Genomic DNA, 22,772 nt, shown 5'->3' with positions numbered 1-22,772 from the left:
TCTGTTTTCTTGTGAACGAGAGGAGGAGGAACAGAAATAACAGGAGGAAGAGAAATAAAAGGGGGAGGCTTTTCAATGAATGTGACTCAGGGCTCAGTCACACGGGCGCATCGGTGCCCGTGTTACTGCACCTAGCAGACGGCTGTACCTGAAGACGGACGGCTCTCTGCAGCGCCAGGAGGAAAAACATGTGACCGGCTTCATTGCCGGTCATGTGTTCTTTCATCAGCGCTGGAGAGAGACGGCCGTCTTCAGGTACGGCCGTCTTCTGTCAGTCACACGGGCGCATCGGCGCCGGTGTACGGGTGCCGATGCGCCCGTGTGACTGAGCCCTCAGTGGTTAGCACTGTTGCCTTGTAGCGCTGTGGTTCTAGGTTCTGACTATGGGCAACATCTGCATGGTTTGTATGCTCTATGTTTATGCATGGTGGCTCAGTTGTTACCATTGCTGCCTTGCTGTGGTGGAGTTCTGAATTCAATTCTGCCCAAAGGCAATATCTGTATGTAGTTGTTATGTCCTGTTGTGTTTATTCTTCTTCTCAAAGAACAAATGTGGTGGCTCAGTTGGTAGCACGACTGCCTTGCAGTGCTGGAGTTTCAGGTTCACATCTGACCAAATATGACATCTGTATGGTGTTTTTCGAAGTCCATGCAGATGTTTTCTTGGTGAAATTTGAACCTAGTACTACAGGGCGACAGTGCTAACCACTAAGCCACATTCATTGAGGAAGCACCACCACCTAGATTTGTAGTGTACAGAAGTTAACAAATGGAAGTTTCTCAATGGTCTATGTAGTCTTGTGCTTATGTGTATTGTCAGTGTGTTCCATGTGAGTGAATATGATGTGTATTGCACAGCTGCAGCACTGAATGGGTTACAGTCTGGGTTATGTCTGGAAAAGTATCTATTTGTCTGTCATGTGACCTTCTTTTACATATGTGGTTGCAAGGTGCATAAGTGAGGAGAGTGGAGGTTGGAGTTTGTCTTGGCTGGTTCTATTCACCTGTCCATCCCGACAGAAGCTGGCCTGCACACAAACACCTTTATTCTGTATGTAGAGGTTATGGAGGAGGCTGAGCAGATAGACTACTGGTGCCATGAACCCCCTTTTTCTTCCCTGTATGGAGAGTTAGAGGTGTGACAAGCTGATAGAAGTCCGAGTTCGCACGGTGCAGTGTGGAGTGCATTTCTACCACCATGTGAGTGGGTACCGGTAGAGAGTCATCAAGGTGTTCGTGAAAAAAACAAAAAGTGTCCAGGACCAGAGAACCACAGATAACTTGGCCAATGTAAGTCCCTCTGTTCTCCTGCATTTTTCCCCGTGACTTCATGTGTTCTCCTGCACTATCTGTCCTGCCGGTGGATGTAAGCTTGAACTGTATTGGAGTGGTTACAAGTTGTGTTTCCAGTAAACGGCTTTACCGACCGTTCCCAGTTCTGCCTTTATAACTTCACCCTGTGTGTGGACTCTTTATTCATTTGCCAAGAGATCACAGCGGAGGAAGGAACAGTGGTGTCACCCATGACAAGAGTGGGCTCAGGTAAACCCTTCCCAGGTTAACCTAACTTTAATAGCCTGCTCGTGGCTCGTTGGACATGTCCCTTGTTACCCTCCGGGTGGAAGGCAGTAGAGCCACCATGACAAGGCCTACATCAAACCCCGCTGACTCCTAGGCTAGGGCCTGCACCTTGGACGCTGCAGGGTGGACTATCTTGTGCTATACGTGCACATAGCCAAATTGATCAGCCTTGAGATGCTGCCGTATAGGCTTGTGGAAACGGAGGCTTTCAAAAACATGATGGCGGCGGCGGCCCCGCGCTACTCGGTTCCCAGTCGCCACTACTTTTCCCGATGTGCCGTCCCAGCCCTGCACGACCACATCTCCCGCAACATTGTACGCGCCCTCACCAACGCGGTTACTGCCAAGGTCCACTTAACAACGGACACATGGACAAGCACAGGCGGGCAGGGCCACTATATCTCCCTGACGGCACATTGTGTGAATTTAGTGGAGGCTGGGACCGAGCCAGAGCCTGGGACCGCTCACGTCCTACCCACCCCCAGAATTGCGGGCCCCAGCTCGGTGCTGGTATCTGCGGCGGTGTATGCTTCCTCCACTAAACCACCCTCCTCCTCCTCCTCCTCCTACGCAACCTCTGTCTCGCAATCAAGATGTGTCAGCAGCAGCACGTCGCCAGCCGTCGGTGTCGCGCAGTGTGGCAGCACAGCGGTGGGCAAGCGTCAGCAGGCCATGCTGAAACTACTCAGCTTAGGAGAGAAGAGGTACACGCCCCACAAACTGCTGCAGGGTCTGACAGAGCAGACCGACTGCTGGCTTTCGCCGCTGAGCCTCCAACCGGGCATGGTCGTGTGTGACAACGGCCGTAACCTAGTGGCGGCTCTGCAGCTCGGCAGCCTCACGCATGTGCCATGCCTGGCCCACGTCTTTAATTTGGTGGTTCAGCGCTTTCTGAAAAGCTACCCAAGCTTGTCAGACCTGCTCGGAAAGGTGCGCCGGCTCAGCGCACATTTCCGCAAGTCCAAGACGGACGCTGCCACCCTGCGGACCTTGCAACATCGGTTTAATCTGCCAGTGCACCGACTGATGTGCGACGTGCCCACACGGTGGAACTCTACGTTCCACATGTTGGCCAGGCTCTATGAGCAGCGTAGAGCTATAGTGGAATACCAACTCCAACATGGGCGGCGTAGTGGGAGTCAACCTCCTCAATTCTTTATAGAAGAGTGGGCCTGGTTGGCAGACATCTGCCAGGTCCTTGGAAACTTTGAGGAGTCTACCCAGATGGTGAGCGGGGATGCTGCAATCATTAGCATCACCATTCCTCTGCTATGCCTCTTGAGAAGTTCCCTGCAAAACATAAAGGCAGACGCTTTGCGCTTAGAAACGGAGCGGGGGAAGACAGTATGTCGCTGGATAGTCAGAGCACTCTCATGTCTATATCTCAGCGCGTTGAGGAGAAGGAGGAGGAGGGGGAGGAGCATGAGGAGGAGGGGGAAGGGACAGCTTGGCCCACTGCTGAGGGTACCCATGCTGCTTGCCTGTCATCCTTTCAGCGTGTATGGCCTGAGGAGGAGGAGGATCCTTAAAGTGATCTTCCTAGTGAGGACAGCCATGTGTTGCGTACAGGTACCCTGGCACACATGGCTGACTTCATATTAGGATGCCTTTTTCGTGACCCTCGCGTTACACGCATTCTGGCCACTACAAATTACTGGGTGTACACACTGCTCGACCCACGGTATAAGGAGAACCTTTCCACTCTCATACCCGAAGAGGAAAGGGGTTCGAGAGTGATGCTATACCACAGGACCCTGGCGGACAAACTGATGGTAAAATTCCCATCCGACAGCGCTAGTGGCAGAAGGCGCAGTTCCGAGGGCCAGGTAGCAGGGGAGGTGCGGAGATCGAGCAGCATGTACAGCGCAGGCAGGGGAACACTCTCCAAGGCCTTTGCCAGCTTTATGGCTCCTCAGCAAGACTGTGTCACCGCTCCCCAGTCAAGGCTGAGTCGGCGGGAGCACTGTAAAAGGATGGTGAGGGAGTACGTAGCCGATCGCACAAATGTCCTCCGTGACGCCTCTGCTCCCTACAACTACTGGGTGTCGAAGCTGGACACGTGGCCTGAACCCGCGCTGTATGCCCTGGAGGTGCTTGCTTGTCCTGCGGCTAGCGTCTTGTCAGAGAGGGTGTTTAGTGCGGCTGGGGGAATCATCACGGATAAGCGTACCCGCCTGTCAACCGACAGTGCCGACAGGCTAACACTCATAAAGATGAACAAAGCCTGGATTTCCCCAGACTTCTCTTCTCCACCAGCGGACAGCAGCGGTACCTAAACAATACGTAGGCTGCACCCGCGGATGGAAGCATCGTGCTCTATCACCATCAAAAACGGGGACCTTTTAGCTTCATCAATCTGTGTATTATATTCATCCTCCTCCTCCTGAAACCTCACGTAATCACGCCGAACGGGCAATTTTTCTTAGGCCCACAAGGCTCAGTCATATTACTTTTGTAAACAATGTTTATACGTTTCAATTCTCATTAAAGCGTTGAAACTTGCACCTGAACCAATTTTTATTTTAACTGGGCTGCCTCCAGATCTAGTTACCAATTAAGCCACATTAACCAAAGCGATTAATGGGTTTCACCTGCCCTCTTGGTTGGGCATGGGCAATTTTTCTGAGTTACATTAGTACTGTTGGTACACCAATTTTTTTGGGGCCCTCGCCTACAGTGTAATCCTAGTAATTTTTATTGGCTTCGCCTGCACTCATGCTACAGCGAGGTGTGTGGGGTTGGCCTACACTTTTGCTACATAAATGTAACTGAGGCCTTGTCTATACTGCAACTACTGAAATGTGAAAGAGAATCTCCCTAAACTGCTGCAACGGGAATGTTACTGTGGCCTGTCTTGACTGCTACTACTAGTGAAATGGAACTAATACTGTGCTTACCCTATGCTGCTGCTTCGGAATTTTTACTGGGGCCTGTCTGGACTGCTACTACTACTGAAATGGAACGAATACTGTACTCCCCCTATAATACTGCTAGTGATATGTTACTGGGGCCTGTCCCTAATGCTACCGCTGAAATGTTACTAATTCTGGGCTTTGCCTATACCGCTGCTAATGCTATGTCACTGGGGTGTGGAAACGGAGGCTTCCCAAAGCCATGATGGTGGCGAGGCCATTTCCCACCAACGCGGTTACTGTTTAGGTGCATATAACCACGGACACGTGGAGAGGACACATAGTGCCTCAAAAACATCCCCCTTCTCCTCCAACAATGAAAACATTCTTGGCAAATACCTTTGCATTGGTCCGTCTGGTGGCAGTCCAAGAATTTCACCCTTACCGACACAACAAGTGAGCCCCCCCACCATCCCCCCACCACGGCCCACTTAATCCTGGCCACATTCCGAAAACCAACTAATTAAAACCGTGCTACTAGCTCCGCAGTCACCACCACATTACCACCAACGAGGTTACTGTTAAGGTACATATTACCAGTCTGACTGGGGCATGCACTGTGGGCCGAAGCCCACCTGTATTGTATGTGACGTTAGCTCTGCTGAGCAGGGCACTGCAATGGGATACATTTATGTACCGCCGATGGGTTCCAGGGAGCCACCCATGCTGTGGGTCCACAGGGACTTCACATTAGGGATTTGTACCTGCCAGTGTCTATGTATTAAAAACCACGGTCAGGTTGGGGCATGCAGTGTGGGCCGAAGCCCACCTGCATGTAATCTGACGTTAGCTTTGCTGTCCAGGGCACTGCAATGGGATATATTTATGTACCGCCGGTGGCTTCCTGGGACCCACCTATTCTATCGGTCCACACGGAGTTGTAACTGCATGTGTCTACTTATAAAGAACCCCAGTCTGACTGGGGCATGCAGTGTGGGCCGAAGCCCACCTGCATTAAACCTGACATTACCTCAGCTGTGCTGGGCACTGCAATGGGATTTATTTATGTACCGCCGGTGGGTTCCAGGGAGCCACCCATGCTGTCGGTCCACAGGGACTTCACATTGGGGATTTGTACCTGCCTGTGTCTATGAATTAAAAACCACGGTCAGGTTGGGGCATGCAGTGTCGGCCGAAGCCCACCTGCATGTAATCTGACGTTAGCTCTACTATACGGGGCACTGCATTGGGACAAACTACAGGAGCAATACAGCGCTAATGAGACGTGCACAGCTGCGCTAGCATAGGAGTCCGCTGTAGGCCCGCGATTGCTGAGGGTTTGTGCAGAGGCCTATGTCCTGGGTGCAGTGAAAGTCCGCTTCCTGCCTAGGATTGCTGAAGCTGTGGGCCGAGGCCTATGTCGTGGGCGCGGTGCAAATCTGCCATGTTTGGCCGCTCAGATCAATTTTTTCTTCATGTCTTGGGTTTCCTAGGACCCCCCTATGCTGTTGGTGCAAACTTAGTTCGCATCGCGGTGTTTGACCTGTCTGGCACAAAGGCACTGACTGACTTGGGTAGGGGGCAGAGTGCAGACGGCTTTCCCCTTGCAGTGTTGATTGAGCTATGCGACACCTTGACAGAATGAATACTGTGTGGCACATAGATTCCCCATTGCTATGCCCACGTGTGCAGCTCCTGATGGAGGTGGCACAGGATTTGAGTTCTCATTGCTTCTGTACAGCATTGTGGGCTATCGCCCTGCCCCTTTTAAAGAGGGTCGCTGCCTGGCCGTGCCAACCCTCTGCAGTGTGTCCTCTGCAGTGTGTGCCTGCGGTTTCTCCTCATGGCAGACACTCTTATAAATAGACATGAGGGTGGTGTGGCTATGAGGCCAGCGTGTGGCATGAGGGCAGCTGAAGGCTGCGCAAGGACACTTTGGTGTGCGTTGTGGACACTGGGTCGTGCGGGGGGGTTGGTCAGCATGTTACCCAGGAGAAGTGGCAGCGGAGTGTCATGCAGGCAGTGATTGTGCTTTGTTGGATGTAGTGTGGTGCTTAGCTAAGGTATGCCATGCTAATGAGGGCTTTTCAGAAGTAAAAATTGTTGGGAGGGGGGGGGCCCACTCTTGCCTGTATTGTGGCTTAATAGTGGGACCTGGGAACTTGAGATGCAGCCCAACATGTAGCCCCTCGCCTGCCCTATCCGTTGCTGTGTCGTTCCCATCACTTTCTTGAATTTCCCAGATTTTCACAAATGAAAACCTTAGCGAGCATCGGCGATATACAAAAATGCTCGGGTCGCCCATTGACTTCAATGGGGTTCGTTACTCGAAACGAACCCTCGAGCATCGCGAAAAGTTCGACTCGAGTAACGAGCACCCGAGCATTTTGGTGCTCGCTCATCTCTAGTGCTGACCCATTTTTTTGATTGTAGCCACATATTGTAGCTGCATTGAAATCAATGGGAGCTGCACTTGCAGTTACAAGTGCCAGCCACTACACAGGGGTTGGAGTAGCTGCTTCTGCCCTGACCCCTGTGTATCAGTGGAGTTGGCAGCGGGCGCTGAATCAGCTTATTGGACAGGGTCCCGAGCGGCGGACCCCAGCTAATCAACTACTGATAACCTATTCTGAGCATTTTCCCTGGAAACCCCCTTAATAGCTTATAAATAAAATGTACAATAACTTACATTATAATAATTCTTTGGATGACCTTTGGCCCAATTTGTATAATACAATCCACTCTGATCCGTCCAAACAAACGCCCATTCCTTATACCTGTCATGTAATCCAATCCATAGATTTACCTTAATGGATTTTAAATTAGACATCAAAAAAGCTGAAATAAAAACACATATATATGTATTACCAAATGGGGAAAAGCAGCACAATGTAAATACAAACTTTAGCCAGTGCTTGAAGGGATTGTCCAACTCACTTATTTCAGTGCTTAGCTCCCCCTGCTGAACACTGTACTCTGGCAATACGTTTACGGTTGCACCGAAGCATCGCTTTGACACTCTGGCACCATGGCATCGGACCCGTGATGTCGCCGGGTCTTCTAGTCCAGTGACATCCTGTAAACATGTCATGTGGGCTTCTAATGTAGAAGCCCTGGCATGTTTATGGGAGGTCACTGATTACACACGTGACTATGCAGCCAATAAGAGGCCCCGACGCTGGATGTCAACGACCAGCAAAAGTAAATGGAGGACAGAAGCGACAGTGAGGGAGCAGCCCAGGGGGTGGGTATTTTGTTATTTACAGCCTCCCTACCACCCCTCCGCTGTCACCAAAGCATTTAGAATTTAGAACCCCTTTAATTATGTAACCCCAGAATTATTCCTGCACCAAACCTGATTTTTATGGACAAGTTTCTTAAACTGTCCATTAAAATGTTTCCTAGCACTTTCCACACAGTGAGAGGCGGTTGTGATTGACAGTTGTCACCCTGCGCCCACAGCCAGAATAAATCCACAATGGATTCAAGAATAAAGAACAAAATCGAGCTTTGAAAAAATTAATTGAAAAAGACAAGACCGCACGCAAAAAAACTAGAACAACAAGTTCAGAAGGTCAGTATGAGCCACATCCTCAAAAGGTTAAAGATGGCAGAATTCCCCCCATTCTTCTCCTTTCTAATTACATTTACTTCGCCTATTTTACACGGGGAGGTTTAGGAAATAGTGATGACATTCCTGTGATATCCATGGGCTTGTAGAGGTTAATACCCAATGTCTCTGGTGGTCTAGGGTAATGAAGGGCTTAACCCCTTCCATTTACGTCCTGGCTGGGAACGTGTTCCTGTAAATGGACGTAAACTTATGTCCTATGGATGGCATAGGCTCAGTCCCCAATGGGAGGGCATTAAAAAATGTAAAAAAAAGTACAAATAAAAAAAACACTGCTGCTACACAATACTGTAGATGGCATGTGGCTGTCACTCTGCTATTACTATTGTTTATGGGGGGCATTCTTCTGGCTGTGGTGGCACACATTATGGGGGTATTTTGGTGCTGCCATTAGTGGAATGAATGGGTTGGGTGGTCTTTATATAGGTGTTTCATTAATCCCCAGGAGATGACCTTTATTTATTGGTACAGTATGGCAGCATTATTGTGTGTACTGTATGGTAGTATTAGTTATGTGTATACTATGACAGTATTATGTATGTACCTTATGGTTCTAGCATCTGCTTGTTCTATGACAGCGGCTTGAGGGGTGCATGCGTGTGCCTGGTTGTGCAATTAAAGGGCCAGAGTTCACCAACTTAATTCATCCCCCGTCTATCAACTACTATCCTTGGCTATATTAGGAATCCTTGCGAGTATTGTGGACATTTTGGTCTTCTCAAGGTTCTATAAAGTTCATTCTGACTCTCTGGTTTTCTGACTAAGTTCCCATCTCTGCTCCTAACCCCAGCTTACTATACCAGCTACGCTTGTCGGCTGCCAGCCCGGACCTCTGGCCTGCGTAGCCATACTGAACCTGTTCTCTGTGAACCGACCTCTGGCTTCATTCTTGCACTGAAGTGTGCCATCTGCTCCAACCAGACAATCCGATTAGGCCCTGGCGCAGTACCTGAGGGTGTGGACCTATAACAGTGTCAGCTACCACTGTACTCGGACTACTTCCTGAGAAACAGTAGGGCATCCCCGTAAGGCCACATCCCGATTGGTGGGGGTTAGAGGGTAAAACTGGGGTTCTTCACGTGTCACATTAACCCCTTAATGACATGGCCTATTTTGGCGTTGAGGACCAAGCGATTTTTTGGTATTTTTCCATCTCCATTTTTCAAAAGCCATAACTTTTTTATTTTTCCGTGGACGCGGCCGTGTAAGGGCTTGTTTTTTGCGTGGCGATCTGTAGTTTTTATCGGTGCCACTTTTGGGTATATAGACAATATCGTAAATTTTTTTTTTTTTTTTTTTAATGATAACAGGGAGAGAAAACGCATCAATTCTGCCATAGATTTTTTTTTTTTTTTTACAGCGTTAATCATGCAGCATAAATGACACACTAAAATTTTTCTGCGGGTCGGTACGGTAACAACGATACCAAAATTGTTATATTTTTTTTAGGTTTTTACACTTTTTTGCAATAAAACCCCCTTTTTTTGGAAATCTTTTTTTTTTCTCTATAGCTGCATTCAAAGTCCTGTAACTTTTTTATTTTTCTATGTACGGAGCTCTATGAGGGCTTATTTTTTGCGAGACGAGCTGTAGTTTTTATTGGTACCATTTTGGGAAATGTACGGCTTTTTTGATCACTTTTATTGCATTTTTTGTGAGGCAAAATGCTAAAAATTAGCATTTTGCCTCTGTTTTTTAGCGTTTTTTTTAACGCTTTTTGTCGTACAAAATAAAAAGCATGTTCAACTTTTTGTACACGTCGTTACGGATGCGTCAATACCCAATATGTGGGGTTTTAGTTTTTTTTCCCTTTTTTTATGCTAATATTAGAAAAAGCATAAAAAAGGGGTTTTTTACATTTTTTTTTTTACATTTTTCTTTTTTTTACACTTTTCTTTTCTTTTTTTTAATACTATTTGAGTCCCTCTGAGGGACTTACATCACTGTGCCTATGATCGCTGTCATAAGGCATGGCAGAGCTACTGCTCTGCCATGCCTTATCGCTTGTACAGCGATAATAGGCACAGGCAATACAGGACGCCAGTGTCTGGCGTCCTGTTGCCATGGTGACAGGCCGGGCTCTCGCGATAACATCGCGAGTTCCGGCCGGAGACACACAGGGATCGCGATCCCTCTGTGAACTCTTTCCCTGCCGCGATCTACTTAGATCGCGGCAGGGAAGGGGTTAACAGCGGCGGGCGCATCTCCGATGCCCCCCCGCTGTTGGAGCGGGACGCCGGCTGTGACTGACAGCCGGCTCCCGCTGCGGGATAGCGCGGGATCACATGTGATCCCGTGCTATCTCCAGGACGTACCAGGTACGTCATGTTGCGGGAAGTACCAGGCTGCCATGGCGTACCAGGTACGTCCAGGAGCGGGAAGGAGTTAAATATAGAATTTTTTACGTGCCGTTCATGCTCAGTTATTCTTGTTCTTAAAGGGGTTGTCTCACATCGAAACGTTTTCTTTTTTTTTTTTTATAGGCCCCCGTTTGGCGCGAGACAAACCAAAGGGATGGGTTAAAAAAAATATATATAGATTACTTACCTGAATCCCCGCTCTGCGGCGACTTCTTTCTTCCCTTACCAACATGGCCGCCGGTATCTTCACCCACGATGCACCGCGGGTCTTCTCCCATGGTGCACCGTGGGCTCTGTCGGTCCATTGCCGATTCCAGCCTCCTGATTGGCTGGAATGGGCACACGTGATGGGGCGGAGCTACGATGACGACGTGGGACCAGCTCTCCGGCACGAGCGGCCCCATTCACCAGGGAGAAGACCGGACTGTGCAAGCGCGTCTAAAAACGCCAGAAGACGGCAAATTTAGACGGATCCATGGCGACGGGGACGCTAGCAACGGTGCAGGTAAGTGAATAACTTCTGTATGGCTCATAATTAATGCACGATGTATATTACAAAGTGCATTAATATGGCCATACAGAAGTGTATAACCCCACATGCTGCCGCGAGACAACCCCTTTAACTTTCGAGTAGTGCAACCTACATAGTGTTTGTTGCATATGGTACAACTAATAATATACAGCGCATTCATAGAATCAGTTTATGTGGCTACTGATGGTATATTCCTTTCTTTCCATGCTACCTGTAAATTTATTACACTTCTTTGCCAGGTGACACACACTACAACGGGTGTTTCCACATTTCACACACCCTTTATACTGTAGCCACTGTGTTTTACTTCTGTGAGGAAAAGAGGCTTGGGGATAACATTTCCCCCAAATTCTTGTTCCTTTTTGCCACAGCCCTGACTCCCTTATCTAAAATGCTATCCGTTATTTTATCTTGACGCAATACCCGGACAAATTTATAAAATAGCTTTCTGATCATGTTAACCCTTTCCAATCCACTGTCTGACGTCTGAAGACCTTATCATTTAAAGCTGTACATCTCCGATGTTGGAAGATATCCGTCGGGGTTCTCTTGCTGTATATTGCCAGCCTCTCTGCTGTCGGAGCCTATCCAACATGCCACCTCATGCAGTACTGGCTTTAGTCATCATACAGTGCCATTGTATAACGGCAGAAAAAGAGTAAGCGCCCTAGGAAAACCAGGATACAAATTGGATTGGAAAGGGTTAAAATCATTACTAGATGTTGTGGAGAATATTAAACATTCCTCATTGTGTGGATCCTCTTTTTATTCCACTAGATCTTTCCTTTTCAATGTATCCACCTTAATTGGTCCTTTCAATAATGAATCATTGTATCCTCTCTCCCTCAATCCCTGTTTGATTTCCTTCTGTGCTGTATTATAACCCAGTGGTGTGGTGCATGCACGTTTAGCCCTAATCAACTCCCCTGTGGGTATTGCCTCAATGACATGCCCCGGGTGAGCACTCTCAGCGTGAAGTGTTGTATTTCCTGCAGTGTTTTTTCTATACAATTCCCATACAGCCAGAAATGAAGTCTAATTGTTCTCATAAGTACTGATGAATTTTAGTTTGAAAGTGTTCACATTAATATATTCAGAGAATTCTTCTAACATTATCAATGCATCTGTCATTTCATTATGTTTCTCCCATATGATGATCCTATCATCAATGGAACGTCCATACCACACCATGTGGCCATACATAGGATTATTCTCACTAAAGATATATCTTGACTCCCACCAGCTCATGGTTAGATTCGCTATCATAGGTGGAAATCGAGAGCCCATCGGGGCTCCCAATACCTGTAAAAGATACATGTTGTCAAATGAAAAAAGTGTTGACACAATAAAAATTCCACCGATAAAATAATTAATTCTTTCAACTCACTAGAATAATTGCTTTGCTGGTTTAAATGAAATCCTACTGCCTGTACGGCCACATGGTGTGGCATACTTGAATAGAGATCCTTGACGTCACAAGCTATCCAGAAACAAGTTTTATGCCATCCAATATATTGCAACTGTTGTATGACCGACCGACTATCCATAAGGAAGCCTGGTACTCTTACCTAATGGTTGCAGGGATCGATCCACCCATGAACCATTATTTATTCTACGCATTACTTACATTGCACCAGATCATCATTTATGGTGACCAGATTTCCTCCTAAGGACAGACAGGCACGTCTGGCATTATCCCAGTGAGCCGCTTCATCTTCTTTGGTGCCAAATATTCCATAACACTTCAATACATTAACAGGATATGATTATAGTTCTATAAGATTACATTGCTAAATATAAATGGCAATCTACAGTACATTTACTATCATAAATTCCTAGCTTTCACTTTAACCCTTTGCAATCCAATTTTGGATTCATGGTTTCCTAGGGGGCTTTCTCTTTCTGCCATTGTACAATGGCGCCATTTGCTGGCTAGAGCCAGTACTGCGGTATGGGACATGCTGGAGAGGCCCCCGACAACAGAGCGGCCAGTAATATACAGTAAGAATACCCTGCCGGATGTCTTTTGACATCGGAGCTGTACAGCCTTCAATCAGAATGTCTTCAGACGTCAGACAGTGGATTGGAAAGGGTTAAGAGCGCTATGATAATAAAGACGGCAGGTGGAGCTATCTGGATAGGCCTGTATGACTAGGGTCTGAAGGGGAGGTCACATGTCTACACGTTGGGGAGTCCCACCGAAAGCCATGTATCTCCTATCCACAAGGTAACTGATAAATGTATGATTGCTGGGATCCCTACTAGAGTTGAGCGAGCACGCTCGGTAAAGGCAGATACTCGAGCAAGCATCGCTCTTCTCGAGTAACTGCATACTCGTCCGAGCAAATGCGGGGGAAGGGCGGCGGGAGGGATCTCTTGCCCCCCCCCCCCGCATTTAACCGAACGAGTATGCAGTTACTCGAGAAGAGCAATGCTCGCTTGAGTATCTGATTTACCGAGCATGCTCGCTCATCTCTAATCCCTACCAATCATGAGTTCCCGCTGCGCATGGGTGACCGTTGGTGCATTTGCTATCTATGGATATAGCTGAGCAATGAACTCAGTAATCTCCCTCAAACCCATTCACTAATGGGACTCTGAATGACTGGGACCAGGGTGAGCAGTCTCTAATGAACAGGTGGGTCATGTGGAGCAGTCTGTAAGGGACACATCCATGAGAAGCAACCTATTAGGGACAGGATGTCATATGCAGCAGTCTATAAGGGACATGAGGTCATATGCAGCAGTCTATAAGGGACAGGAGGTCATATGCAGCCGTCTATAAGGGACAGGAGGTCATATGCAGCCATCTATAAGGAACAGGATGTCATATGCAGCAGTCTAAAAGGGACATTAGGTCATATGCAGCAGTCTAAAAGGGACATTAGGTCATATGCAGCAGTCTATAATGGACATGAGGTCATGTGCAGCAGACTATAAGGGACAGGATGTCATATGCAGCCGTCTATAAGGAACAGGATGTCATATGCAGCCGTCTATAAGGAACAGGATGTCATATGCAGCAGTCTATTAGGGACATGAGGTCATATGCAGCAGTCTATAAAGGACAGGATGTCATATGCAGCAGACTATAAGGGACGTGAGGTCATATGCAGCAGTCTATAAGGGACATGAGGTCATATGCAGCAGTCTATAATGGACATGAGGTCATATGCAGCCATCTATAAGGGACAGGATATCATATGCAGCAGTCTATAAGGGACATGAGGTCATACGCAGCAGTCTATAAGGGACATGAGGTCATACGCAGCAGTCTATAAGGGACATGAGGTCATATGCAGCAGTCTATTAGGGACATGAGGTCATATGCAGCAGTCTATAAGGGACAGGATGTCATATGCAGCAGTCTATAAGGGACATTAGGTCATATGCAGCCGTCTATAAAGGACAGGATGTCATATGCAGCAGTCTATTAGGGACATGAGGTCATATGCAGCAGTCTATAAGGGACAGGATGTCATATGCAGCAGTCTATAAGGGACATGAGGTCATATGCAGCAGTCTATCAAGGACAGGATGTCATATGCAGCAGTCTATAATGGACATGAGGTCATATGCAGCCGTCTATAAGGGACAGGATGTCATATGCAGCAGTCTATAAGGGATATGAGTTCATATGCAGCAGTCTATAAGGAACAGGATGTCATATGCAGTAGTCAATAAGGGACATGAGGTCATATGCAGCAGTCTATAATGGACATGAGGTCATATGCAGCCGTCTATAAGGGACAGGATGTCATATGCAGCAGTCTATAAGGGACATGAGGTCATATGCAGTAGTCTATAAGGGACAGGCTGTCATATGCAGCAGTCTATAAGGGACAGGATGTCATATGCAGCAGACTGTAAGGAACAGGATGTCATATGCAGCAGTCTATAAGGGACATGAGGTCATATGCAGCAGTCTATAAGGGACATGAGGTCATATGCAGCAGTCTATAAGGGACATGAGGTCATATGCAGCAGTCTATAAGGGACATGAGGTCATATGCAGCAGTCTATAAGAGACATGACGTCAGTCTCAGCCATGTTCTTCTACATCCTCAGACTTCTGCTTTTAATTTAAAAAAGGTTTGACATATTTGATAAATGCCTCAGCTTTCATCCTCTGCTGAATTACAGTATTGTTTTAGGTCAACAATAGAGATGAGCGAGCACCAAAATGCTCGGGTGCTCGTTACTCGGGACGAAATTTTCGCGATGCTCGAGGGTTCGTTTCGAATAACGAACCCAATTGAAGTCAATGGGTGACCCGAGCATTTTTGTATTTCGCCGATGCTCGCTAAGGTTTCCATTTGTGAAAATCTGGGCAATTCAAGAAAGTGATGGGAACGACACAGCAACAGATAGGGCAGGCGAGGGGCTACATGTTGGGCTGCATCTCAAGTTCCCAGGTCCCACTATTAAGCCACAATACCGGCAAGAGTGGGCCCCCCCCCCCCCCTCCTAACAATTTTTACTTCTGAAAAGCCCTCATTAGCATGGCATACCTTAGCTAAGCAGCACACTACCTCCAACAAAGCACAATCACTGCCTGGATGACACTCCGCTGCCACTTCTCCTGGGTTACATGCTGCCCAACCCCCCGTGCACGACCCAGTGTCCACAGCGCACACCAAAGTGTCCCTGCGCAGCCTTCAGCTGCCCTCATGCCACGCCACCCTCATGTCTATTTATAAGTGCGTCTGCCATGAGGAGGAACCACAGGCACACACTGCAGAGGGTTGGCACAGCTAGGCAGCGACCCTCTTTAAAAGGGGCAGGACGATAGCCCACAATGCTGTAGCATTGAGAAGCAGTGAGAAATATAATCCTGTGCCACCGCCATCAGGAGCTGCACACGTGGGCATAGCAATGGGGAACCTATGTGCCACACACTATTCATTCTGTCAAGGTGTCTGCATGCCCCAGTCCGACCGCGTTTTTTTATAAATAGTCACAGGCAGGTACAACTCCGCAATGGGAATTCCGTGTGCATCCACAGCATGGGTGGCTCCCTGGAACCCACCGGCTGGACATAAATGTATCCCATTACAGTGCCCTGGACAGCAGAGCTAACATCAGATTAAATGCAGGTGGGCTTCGGCCCACACTGCATGCCCCAACCTGACCGGGGTTTTTAATTCATAGACACAGGCAGGTACAACTCCCTATTGTGAAGTCCCTGTGGACCGACAGCATGGGTGGGTGCCAGGAAGCCACCGGCGGTACATAAATAAATCCCATTGCAGTGCCCAGCACAGCTGAGGTAATGTCATGTTTAATGAAGGTGGGCTTCGGCCCACACTGCATGCCCCAGTCAGACTGGGGTTCTTTAGAAGTGGACACATGCAGTTACAACTCCGTGTGGACCGACAGCATGGGTAGGTGCCAGGAAGCCACCGGCGGTACATAAATATATCCCATTGCATTGCTCATCACAGCTGAGGTAATGTCATGTTTAATGCAGGTGGGTTTCGGCCCACACTGCATGCCCCAGTCAGACAGGGGTTCTTTAGAAGTGGACACATGCAGTTACAACTCCCTGTGGACCGACAGCATGGGTGCCTCCCTGGAACCCACCGGCGGTACATAAATATATCCCATTGCAGTGCCCAGCACAGCGGATGTAACGTCACCTTTAATGCAGGTGGGCTAAAAATTAATTGGATTACACTGTAGACGAGGGCCCCAAAAAATTGGTGTACCAACAGTACTAATGTACCTCAGAAAAATTGCCCATGCCCAACCAAGAGGGCAGGTGAAACCCATTAATCGCTTTGGTTAATGTGGCTTAATTTGTAACTAGGCCTGGAGGCAGCCCAGTTTAAATAAAAATTGGTTCAGGTGCAAGTTTCAACGCTTTAATGAGCATTGAAATATATAAAAATTGTTTACAAAAATTATATGACTGAGCCTTGTGGGCCTAAGAAAAATTGACCGTTCGGCGTGATTACGTGAGGTTTCTGGAGGAGGAGCAGGAGGAGGAGGATGAATATTATACACAGATTGATGAAGCTAAAAGGTCCACATTTTTGATGGTGATAGAGAACAATGCTTCCATCCACGGGTGCAACCTACGTATTGTTTAGGTATCGCTGCTGTCCGCTGGTGGAGAAGAGAAGTCTGGGGAAATCCAGGCTTTATTCATCTTGATGAGTGTAAGCCTGTCGGCACTGTCGGTTGACAGGTGGGTACGCTTATCTGTGATGATTCCCCCAGTCGCACTAAACACCCTCTCTGACAAGACGCTAGCCGCAGGACAAGCAAGCACCTCCAGGGCATACAGCGCTAGTTCAGGCCACGTGTCCAGCTTCGACACCCAGTAGTTGTAGGGGGCAGAGGCGTCACGGAGGACGGTCGTGCGATCGGCTACGTACTCCCTCACCATCCTTTTACAGTGCTCCCGCCGACTCAGCCTTGACTGGGGAGCGGTGACACAGTCTTGCTGGGGAGCCAGAAAGCTGTCAAAGGCCTAAGAGAGTGTTCCCCTGCCTGTGCTGTACATGCTGCCTGATCTCCGCACCTCCCCTGCTACCTGGCCCTCGGAACTGCGCCTTCTGCCACTAGCGCTGTCGGATGGGAATTTTACCATCAACTTGTCCGCCAGTGTCCTGTGGTATAGCATCACTCTCGAACCCCTTTCCTTTTTGGGTATGAGAGTGGAAAGGTTCTCCTTATACCGTGGGTCGAGCAGTGTGTACACCCAGTAATCCGTAGTGGCCAGAATGCGTGTAACGCGAGGGTCACGAGAAAGGCATCCTAACATGAAGTCAGCCATGTGTGCCAGGGTACCTGTACACAACACATGGCTGTCCTCACTAGGAAGATCACTTTCAGGATCATCCTCCTCCTCAGGCCATACACGCTGAAAGGATGACAGGCAAGCAGCATGGATACCCTCAGCAGTGGGCCAAGCTGTCTCTTCCCCCTCCTCCTCATCCTCCTCATGCTCCTCCTCCTCCTCCTCCTCAACGCGCTGAGATATAGACATGAGGGTGCTCTGACTATCCAGCGACATACTGTCTTCCCCCGGCTCTGTTTCCGAGCGCAAAGCGTCTGACTTTATGCTTTGCAGGGAACTTCTCAAGAGGCATAGCAGAGGAATGGTGACGCTAATGATTGCAGCATCGCCGCTCACCATCTGGGTAGACTCCTCAAAGTTTCCAAGGACCTGGCAGATGTCTGCCAACTAGGCCCACTCTTCTGTAAAGAATTGAGGAGGCTGACTCCCACTGCGCCGCCCATGTTAGAGTTGGTATTCCACTATAGCTCTACGCTGCTCATAGAGCCTGGCCAACATGTGGAGCATAGAGTTCCACCGTGTGGGCACATCGCACAGCAGTCGGTGCACTGGCAGATTAAACCGATGTTGCAGGGTGGCAGCGTCCGTGTGGGACTTGCAGAAATGTGCGCAGAGCCGGCACACCTTTCCGAGCAGGTCTGACAAGCGTGGGTAGCTTTTCAGAAAGCGCTCAACCACCAAATTAAAGACATGGGCCAGGCATGGCACGTGCGTGAGGCTGCCGAGCTGCAGAGCCGCCACCAGGTTACGGCCGTTGTCACACACAACCATGCCCGGTTGAAGGCTCAGCGGTGCAAGCCAGCGGTCGGTCTGCTCTGTCAGACCCTGCAGCAGTTCGTGGGCCGTGTGCCTCTTATCTCCTAAGCTGAGTAGTTTCAGCACGGCCTGCTGACGCTTGTCCACCGCTGTGCTGCCACGCCGCGCGACACCGGCTGCTGCCGATGTGCTGCTGCTGACACATCTTGATTGCGAGACAGAGGTTGCGTAGGAGGAGGAGGAGGGTGGTTTAGTGGAGGAAGCATACACCGCCGCAGATACCACCACCGAGCTGGGGCCCGCAATTCTGGGGGTGGGTAGGACGTGAGCGGTCCCAGGCTCTGACTCTGTCCCAGCCTCCACTAAATTCACCCAATGTGCCATCAGGGAGATATAGTGGCCCTGCCCACCTGTGCTTGTCCACGTGTCCGTTGTTAAGTGGACCTTGGCAGTAACCACGTTGGTGAGGGCGCGTACAATGTTGCGGGAGATGTGGCCGTGCAGGGCTGGGACGGCACATCGGGAAAAGTAGTGGCGACTGGGAACCGAGTAGCGCGGGGCCGCCGCCTCCATCATACCTTTGAAAGCCTCCGTTTCCACAACCCTATATGGCAGCATCTCCAGGCTGATAAATTTGGCTATGTGCACGTTTAACGCTTGAGCGTGCGGGTGCGTGGCGGTGTACTTGCGCTTGCGCTCCAACACTTGCGCTAGCGACGGCTGGACGGTGCGCTGAGAGACATTGGTGGATGGGGCCGAGGACAGCGGAGGTGAGGGTATGGGTGCAGGCCGGGAGACGGTAGTGCCTGTGTCCTGAGAGGGGGTTGGATCTCAGTGGCAGGTTGGGGCACAGGGGGAGAGGCAGCGGTGCAAACCGGAGGCGGTGAACGGCCTTCGTCCCACCTTGTGGGGTGCTTGGCCATCATATGTCTGCGCATGCTGGTGGTGGTGAGGCTGGTGGTGGTGGCTCCCCGGCTGATCTTGGCGTGACAAAGGTTGCACACCACTGTTCGTCGGTCTTATGCACTCTCAGTGAAAAACTGCCAGACCTTTGAGCACCTCGGCCTCTGCAGGGTGGCATGGCGTGAGGGGGTGCTTTGGGAAACAGTTGGTAGATTATTCGGTCTGGCTCTGCCTCTACCCCTGGCCACCGCACTGCCTCTTCCAACCTGCCCTGCTGCTGCCCTTGCCTCCCCCTCTGAAAACCTGTCCTCTGTAGGCGTAGCAAACCAGGTGGGGTCAGTCACCTCATCGTCCTGCTGCTCTTCCTCCGAATCCTCTGTGCGCTCCTCCCTTGGACTTACTCCAATTACTACTACCTGACTGATAGACAACTGTGTCTCATCGTCATCGTCCTCCTCACCCACTGAAAGCTCTTGAGACAGTTGCCGGAAGTCCCCAGCCTTATCCCCCGGACCCCGGAAACTTTCCAAAGGTTGGGCATCGGTCACGACAAACTCCTCCAGTGGGAGAGGATTCGGAACCATTGCTGCCCATTCTGGGCAGGGGCCCGAGAACAGTTCCTGGGAGTCTGCCTGCTCCTCAGAATGTGTCATTGTTATGGAGTGAGGAGGCTGGGAGGAAGGAGGAGCAGCAGCCAGAGGATTCAGAGTTGCAGCAGTGGACGGCGTAGAACTCTGGGTGGTCGATAGATTGCTGGATGCACTTTCTGCCATCCACGACAGGACCTGTTCACACTGCTCATTTTCTAATAAAGGTCTACCGCGTGGACCCATTAATTGTGAGATGAATGTGGGGACGCCAGAAACGTGCCTCTCTCCTAATCCCGCAGCAGTCGGCTGCGATACACCTGGATCAGGAGCTCGGCCTGTGCCCACACCCTGACTTGGACCTCCGTGTCCTGGCCCGCGTCCACATCCACGTCCTCTAGGCCTACCCCTACCCCTCAGCATGGTGTATTACCAGTAGTGCAGAAACAGAATGCTGTAATTAAATGTGCCGCTTATTGGCCTGTGGTTGGAGGCTGACTTCGCTTACGGAACGCACAGCAGAGCCAGGAAAGAATTTTGCGCAAGCCTGCTGTAACACTTAGCTGGCTGCGTATGAATTAGGACAACTACCCCCAGCAGAGACGCAGTACACTGAGGACAGTCACAGGCAGCCCAAATAGATTTTTTCCCCAATTTTTTGGGGAAAAGCCCACTGCCTATTAGACTGTATATGTCTTTCACTGTCCCTGGCTCACCACCACTACTTGCCCTGGACTATGTAAAATTACTGCAGACTGTTTCACTCTGGACAGGAATACAGCGGTGATGTAAGAGGCAACGCAGAGCCAGGAAAGAATTTTGCGCAAGCCTGCTGTAACACTTAGCTAGCTGCGTATGAATTAGGACAACTACCCCCAGCAGAGACGCAGTACACTGAGGACGGTCACAGGCAGCCCAAATAGATTTTTTTCCCCAAATTTAGTTGGAAAAGCCCACTGCCTATATAGACTGTATATGTCTTTCACTGTCCCTGGCTCACCACCACTACTGGCCCTGGACTATGTAAAATTACTGCAGGACGCAATGCTCTGCACGGCTGATATACAAAAAAAATGTGCAACACTGCTAAAAGCAGCCTCAACAGTACTGCACACAGTCAGATGTGGCTCTAAGAAGGACCGTTGGGGTTCTTGAAGCCTAAAATAACTCCTAACACTCTCCCTATAGCAACTCCAGCAAGACAGCACTTTCCCTGATCTCTGTCAGAATGCATCTGTGGCGAGCCGAGGGAGGGGCCGATTTATATACTCGGGTGACACCTGATCTCGCCAGCCACTCACTGCAGGGGGGTGGTATAGGGCTTGAACGTCACAGGGGGAAGTTGTAATGCCTTCCCTGTCTTTCTATTGGCCAGAAAAGCGTGCTAACATCTCAGAGACGAAAGTGAAAGTAACCGGAACACCGCGTGGTACTCGTTTCGAATAGCGAGCATCTCGAACACGCTAATACTCGAACGAGTATCAAGCTCGGACGAGTACGTTCGCTCATCTCTAGTCAACAACATGGTGCATCAGGACCTTGGTGGTGGCTTTATTCCCAGTATATTTGTATGTGTTTGGACACTGAATTTGTGTTGCTGTAGAAGTTAGAAATGGCTGCAGAATCAACGTAGTTCTCAAGAGAAGCCGCCATAATGGTATGAGACAAATGGAGAAGAAAAGGAGAAAATGAGTCAAGTAGGATATGATGCTATATCCAGTAACTGTGCTGTGATTACCTTAGTCTGCAGTGCCTGTGCATCAACGGTATCGATTACTATACAGTCACTGCATCACCATGTCATGCTATACTTTACCACAGTCCCCATTTACATAACCCAGCCACGGTAAAGTTATGAGCACAACCACAAAACATGATGCTAAATGGTTAACCGAGGCTCAGCTTTTCAGCCCACCGCAGCTGCTGGCACCACCTATACTGTTCCTCAGACCCTAACATAATGGCAATTTTTCTTTAGACTATACCCCTGCTTAAATTCTACAATAATACAGTATCCCCCAACGCATCCCACCATCACCTACATGTGGGGCTGCATACACAAGTTCCTATTGCCGTGTGCTCTACATTCTATATCCTACAATATTACCCGCTAATAATAATATTGTACTTGTGTTGTCAAAATTACCTTTTGTCCAAATGGAAGCCAATCTGGTGGACATCCACCGTCCGGTGCAGGAACAGTGGGGGCTAATGGAGCATTAATGGAACTATTTGTTCTTTCACAGATGAATGCTCTTGGATATCCGCAGTTTGTGTCATACCAAAGTCCTATGAAAAATTATATAGAAAGTATTGACGCATTTGTTAAAGGAGTTCTGTACAAATATGCAGTGCAGTTACAAAGTGCTCATACTCTAATATATTCTAGCTTACTATTCTGCCTGGGTCGCAGCTTCAGGGTGCGGAGGGTAGGAGGGAGCAGCGGGTGCAGGCTCAGCCGTGAGCTGCTTTACATTGATTTCTAGAGCAGGATCTTCCTTGCAGCCAGTTGCACGGACAAGCTGGTAGCCTACTGTTACTGCTCCTTCCTGACACCCATGGACTGTAGCTGCTCTCAGCAACAATTTTATCATAAGCGAGATTCACATCTGTATGGCGCAGCGCCATGTTTTTTTTTTATTAGTAGTGTTTTCAGGTAATTTATTAGCCTCCCACCATCATCAAGGGTATTCATTTTACTGATTTTGGAAGGATGGAAGGCTGAGTCAACCTTGAGCCGGCTACCTGAACCAGCGGAGATGGAA

At 49.1% G+C, this 22,772-nt stretch overlaps 1 protein-coding gene across 1 annotated transcript in view; it reads right to left on the bottom strand.

Moving 5' to 3' along the window:
- LOC136587231 (macrophage mannose receptor 1-like) overlaps nucleotides 1-22,772 on the bottom strand; it is a 327,799-nt gene that overhangs the window by 142,102 nt on the left and 162,925 nt on the right. The window contains exons 13-15 of the mRNA XM_066585788.1: nucleotides 22,154-22,296; nucleotides 12,584-12,698; nucleotides 7,123-7,271 (exon numbers count right to left, since the gene is read on the bottom strand). Coding sequence (XP_066441885.1) covers nucleotides 7,123-7,271; nucleotides 12,584-12,698; nucleotides 22,154-22,296 — 407 coding nt within the window. The remainder of the gene's footprint in view (nucleotides 1-7,122; nucleotides 7,272-12,583; nucleotides 12,699-22,153; nucleotides 22,297-22,772) is intronic.

This window comes from Eleutherodactylus coqui, chromosome 12 (genome assembly GCF_035609145.1).
Source record: "Eleutherodactylus coqui strain aEleCoq1 chromosome 12, aEleCoq1.hap1, whole genome shotgun sequence".
Taxonomy (NCBI): domain Eukaryota; kingdom Metazoa; phylum Chordata; class Amphibia; order Anura; family Eleutherodactylidae; genus Eleutherodactylus; species Eleutherodactylus coqui.
Note: the sequence above shows the minus strand (reverse complement) of the source record. Positions and strands in the feature narration are given on the sequence as shown.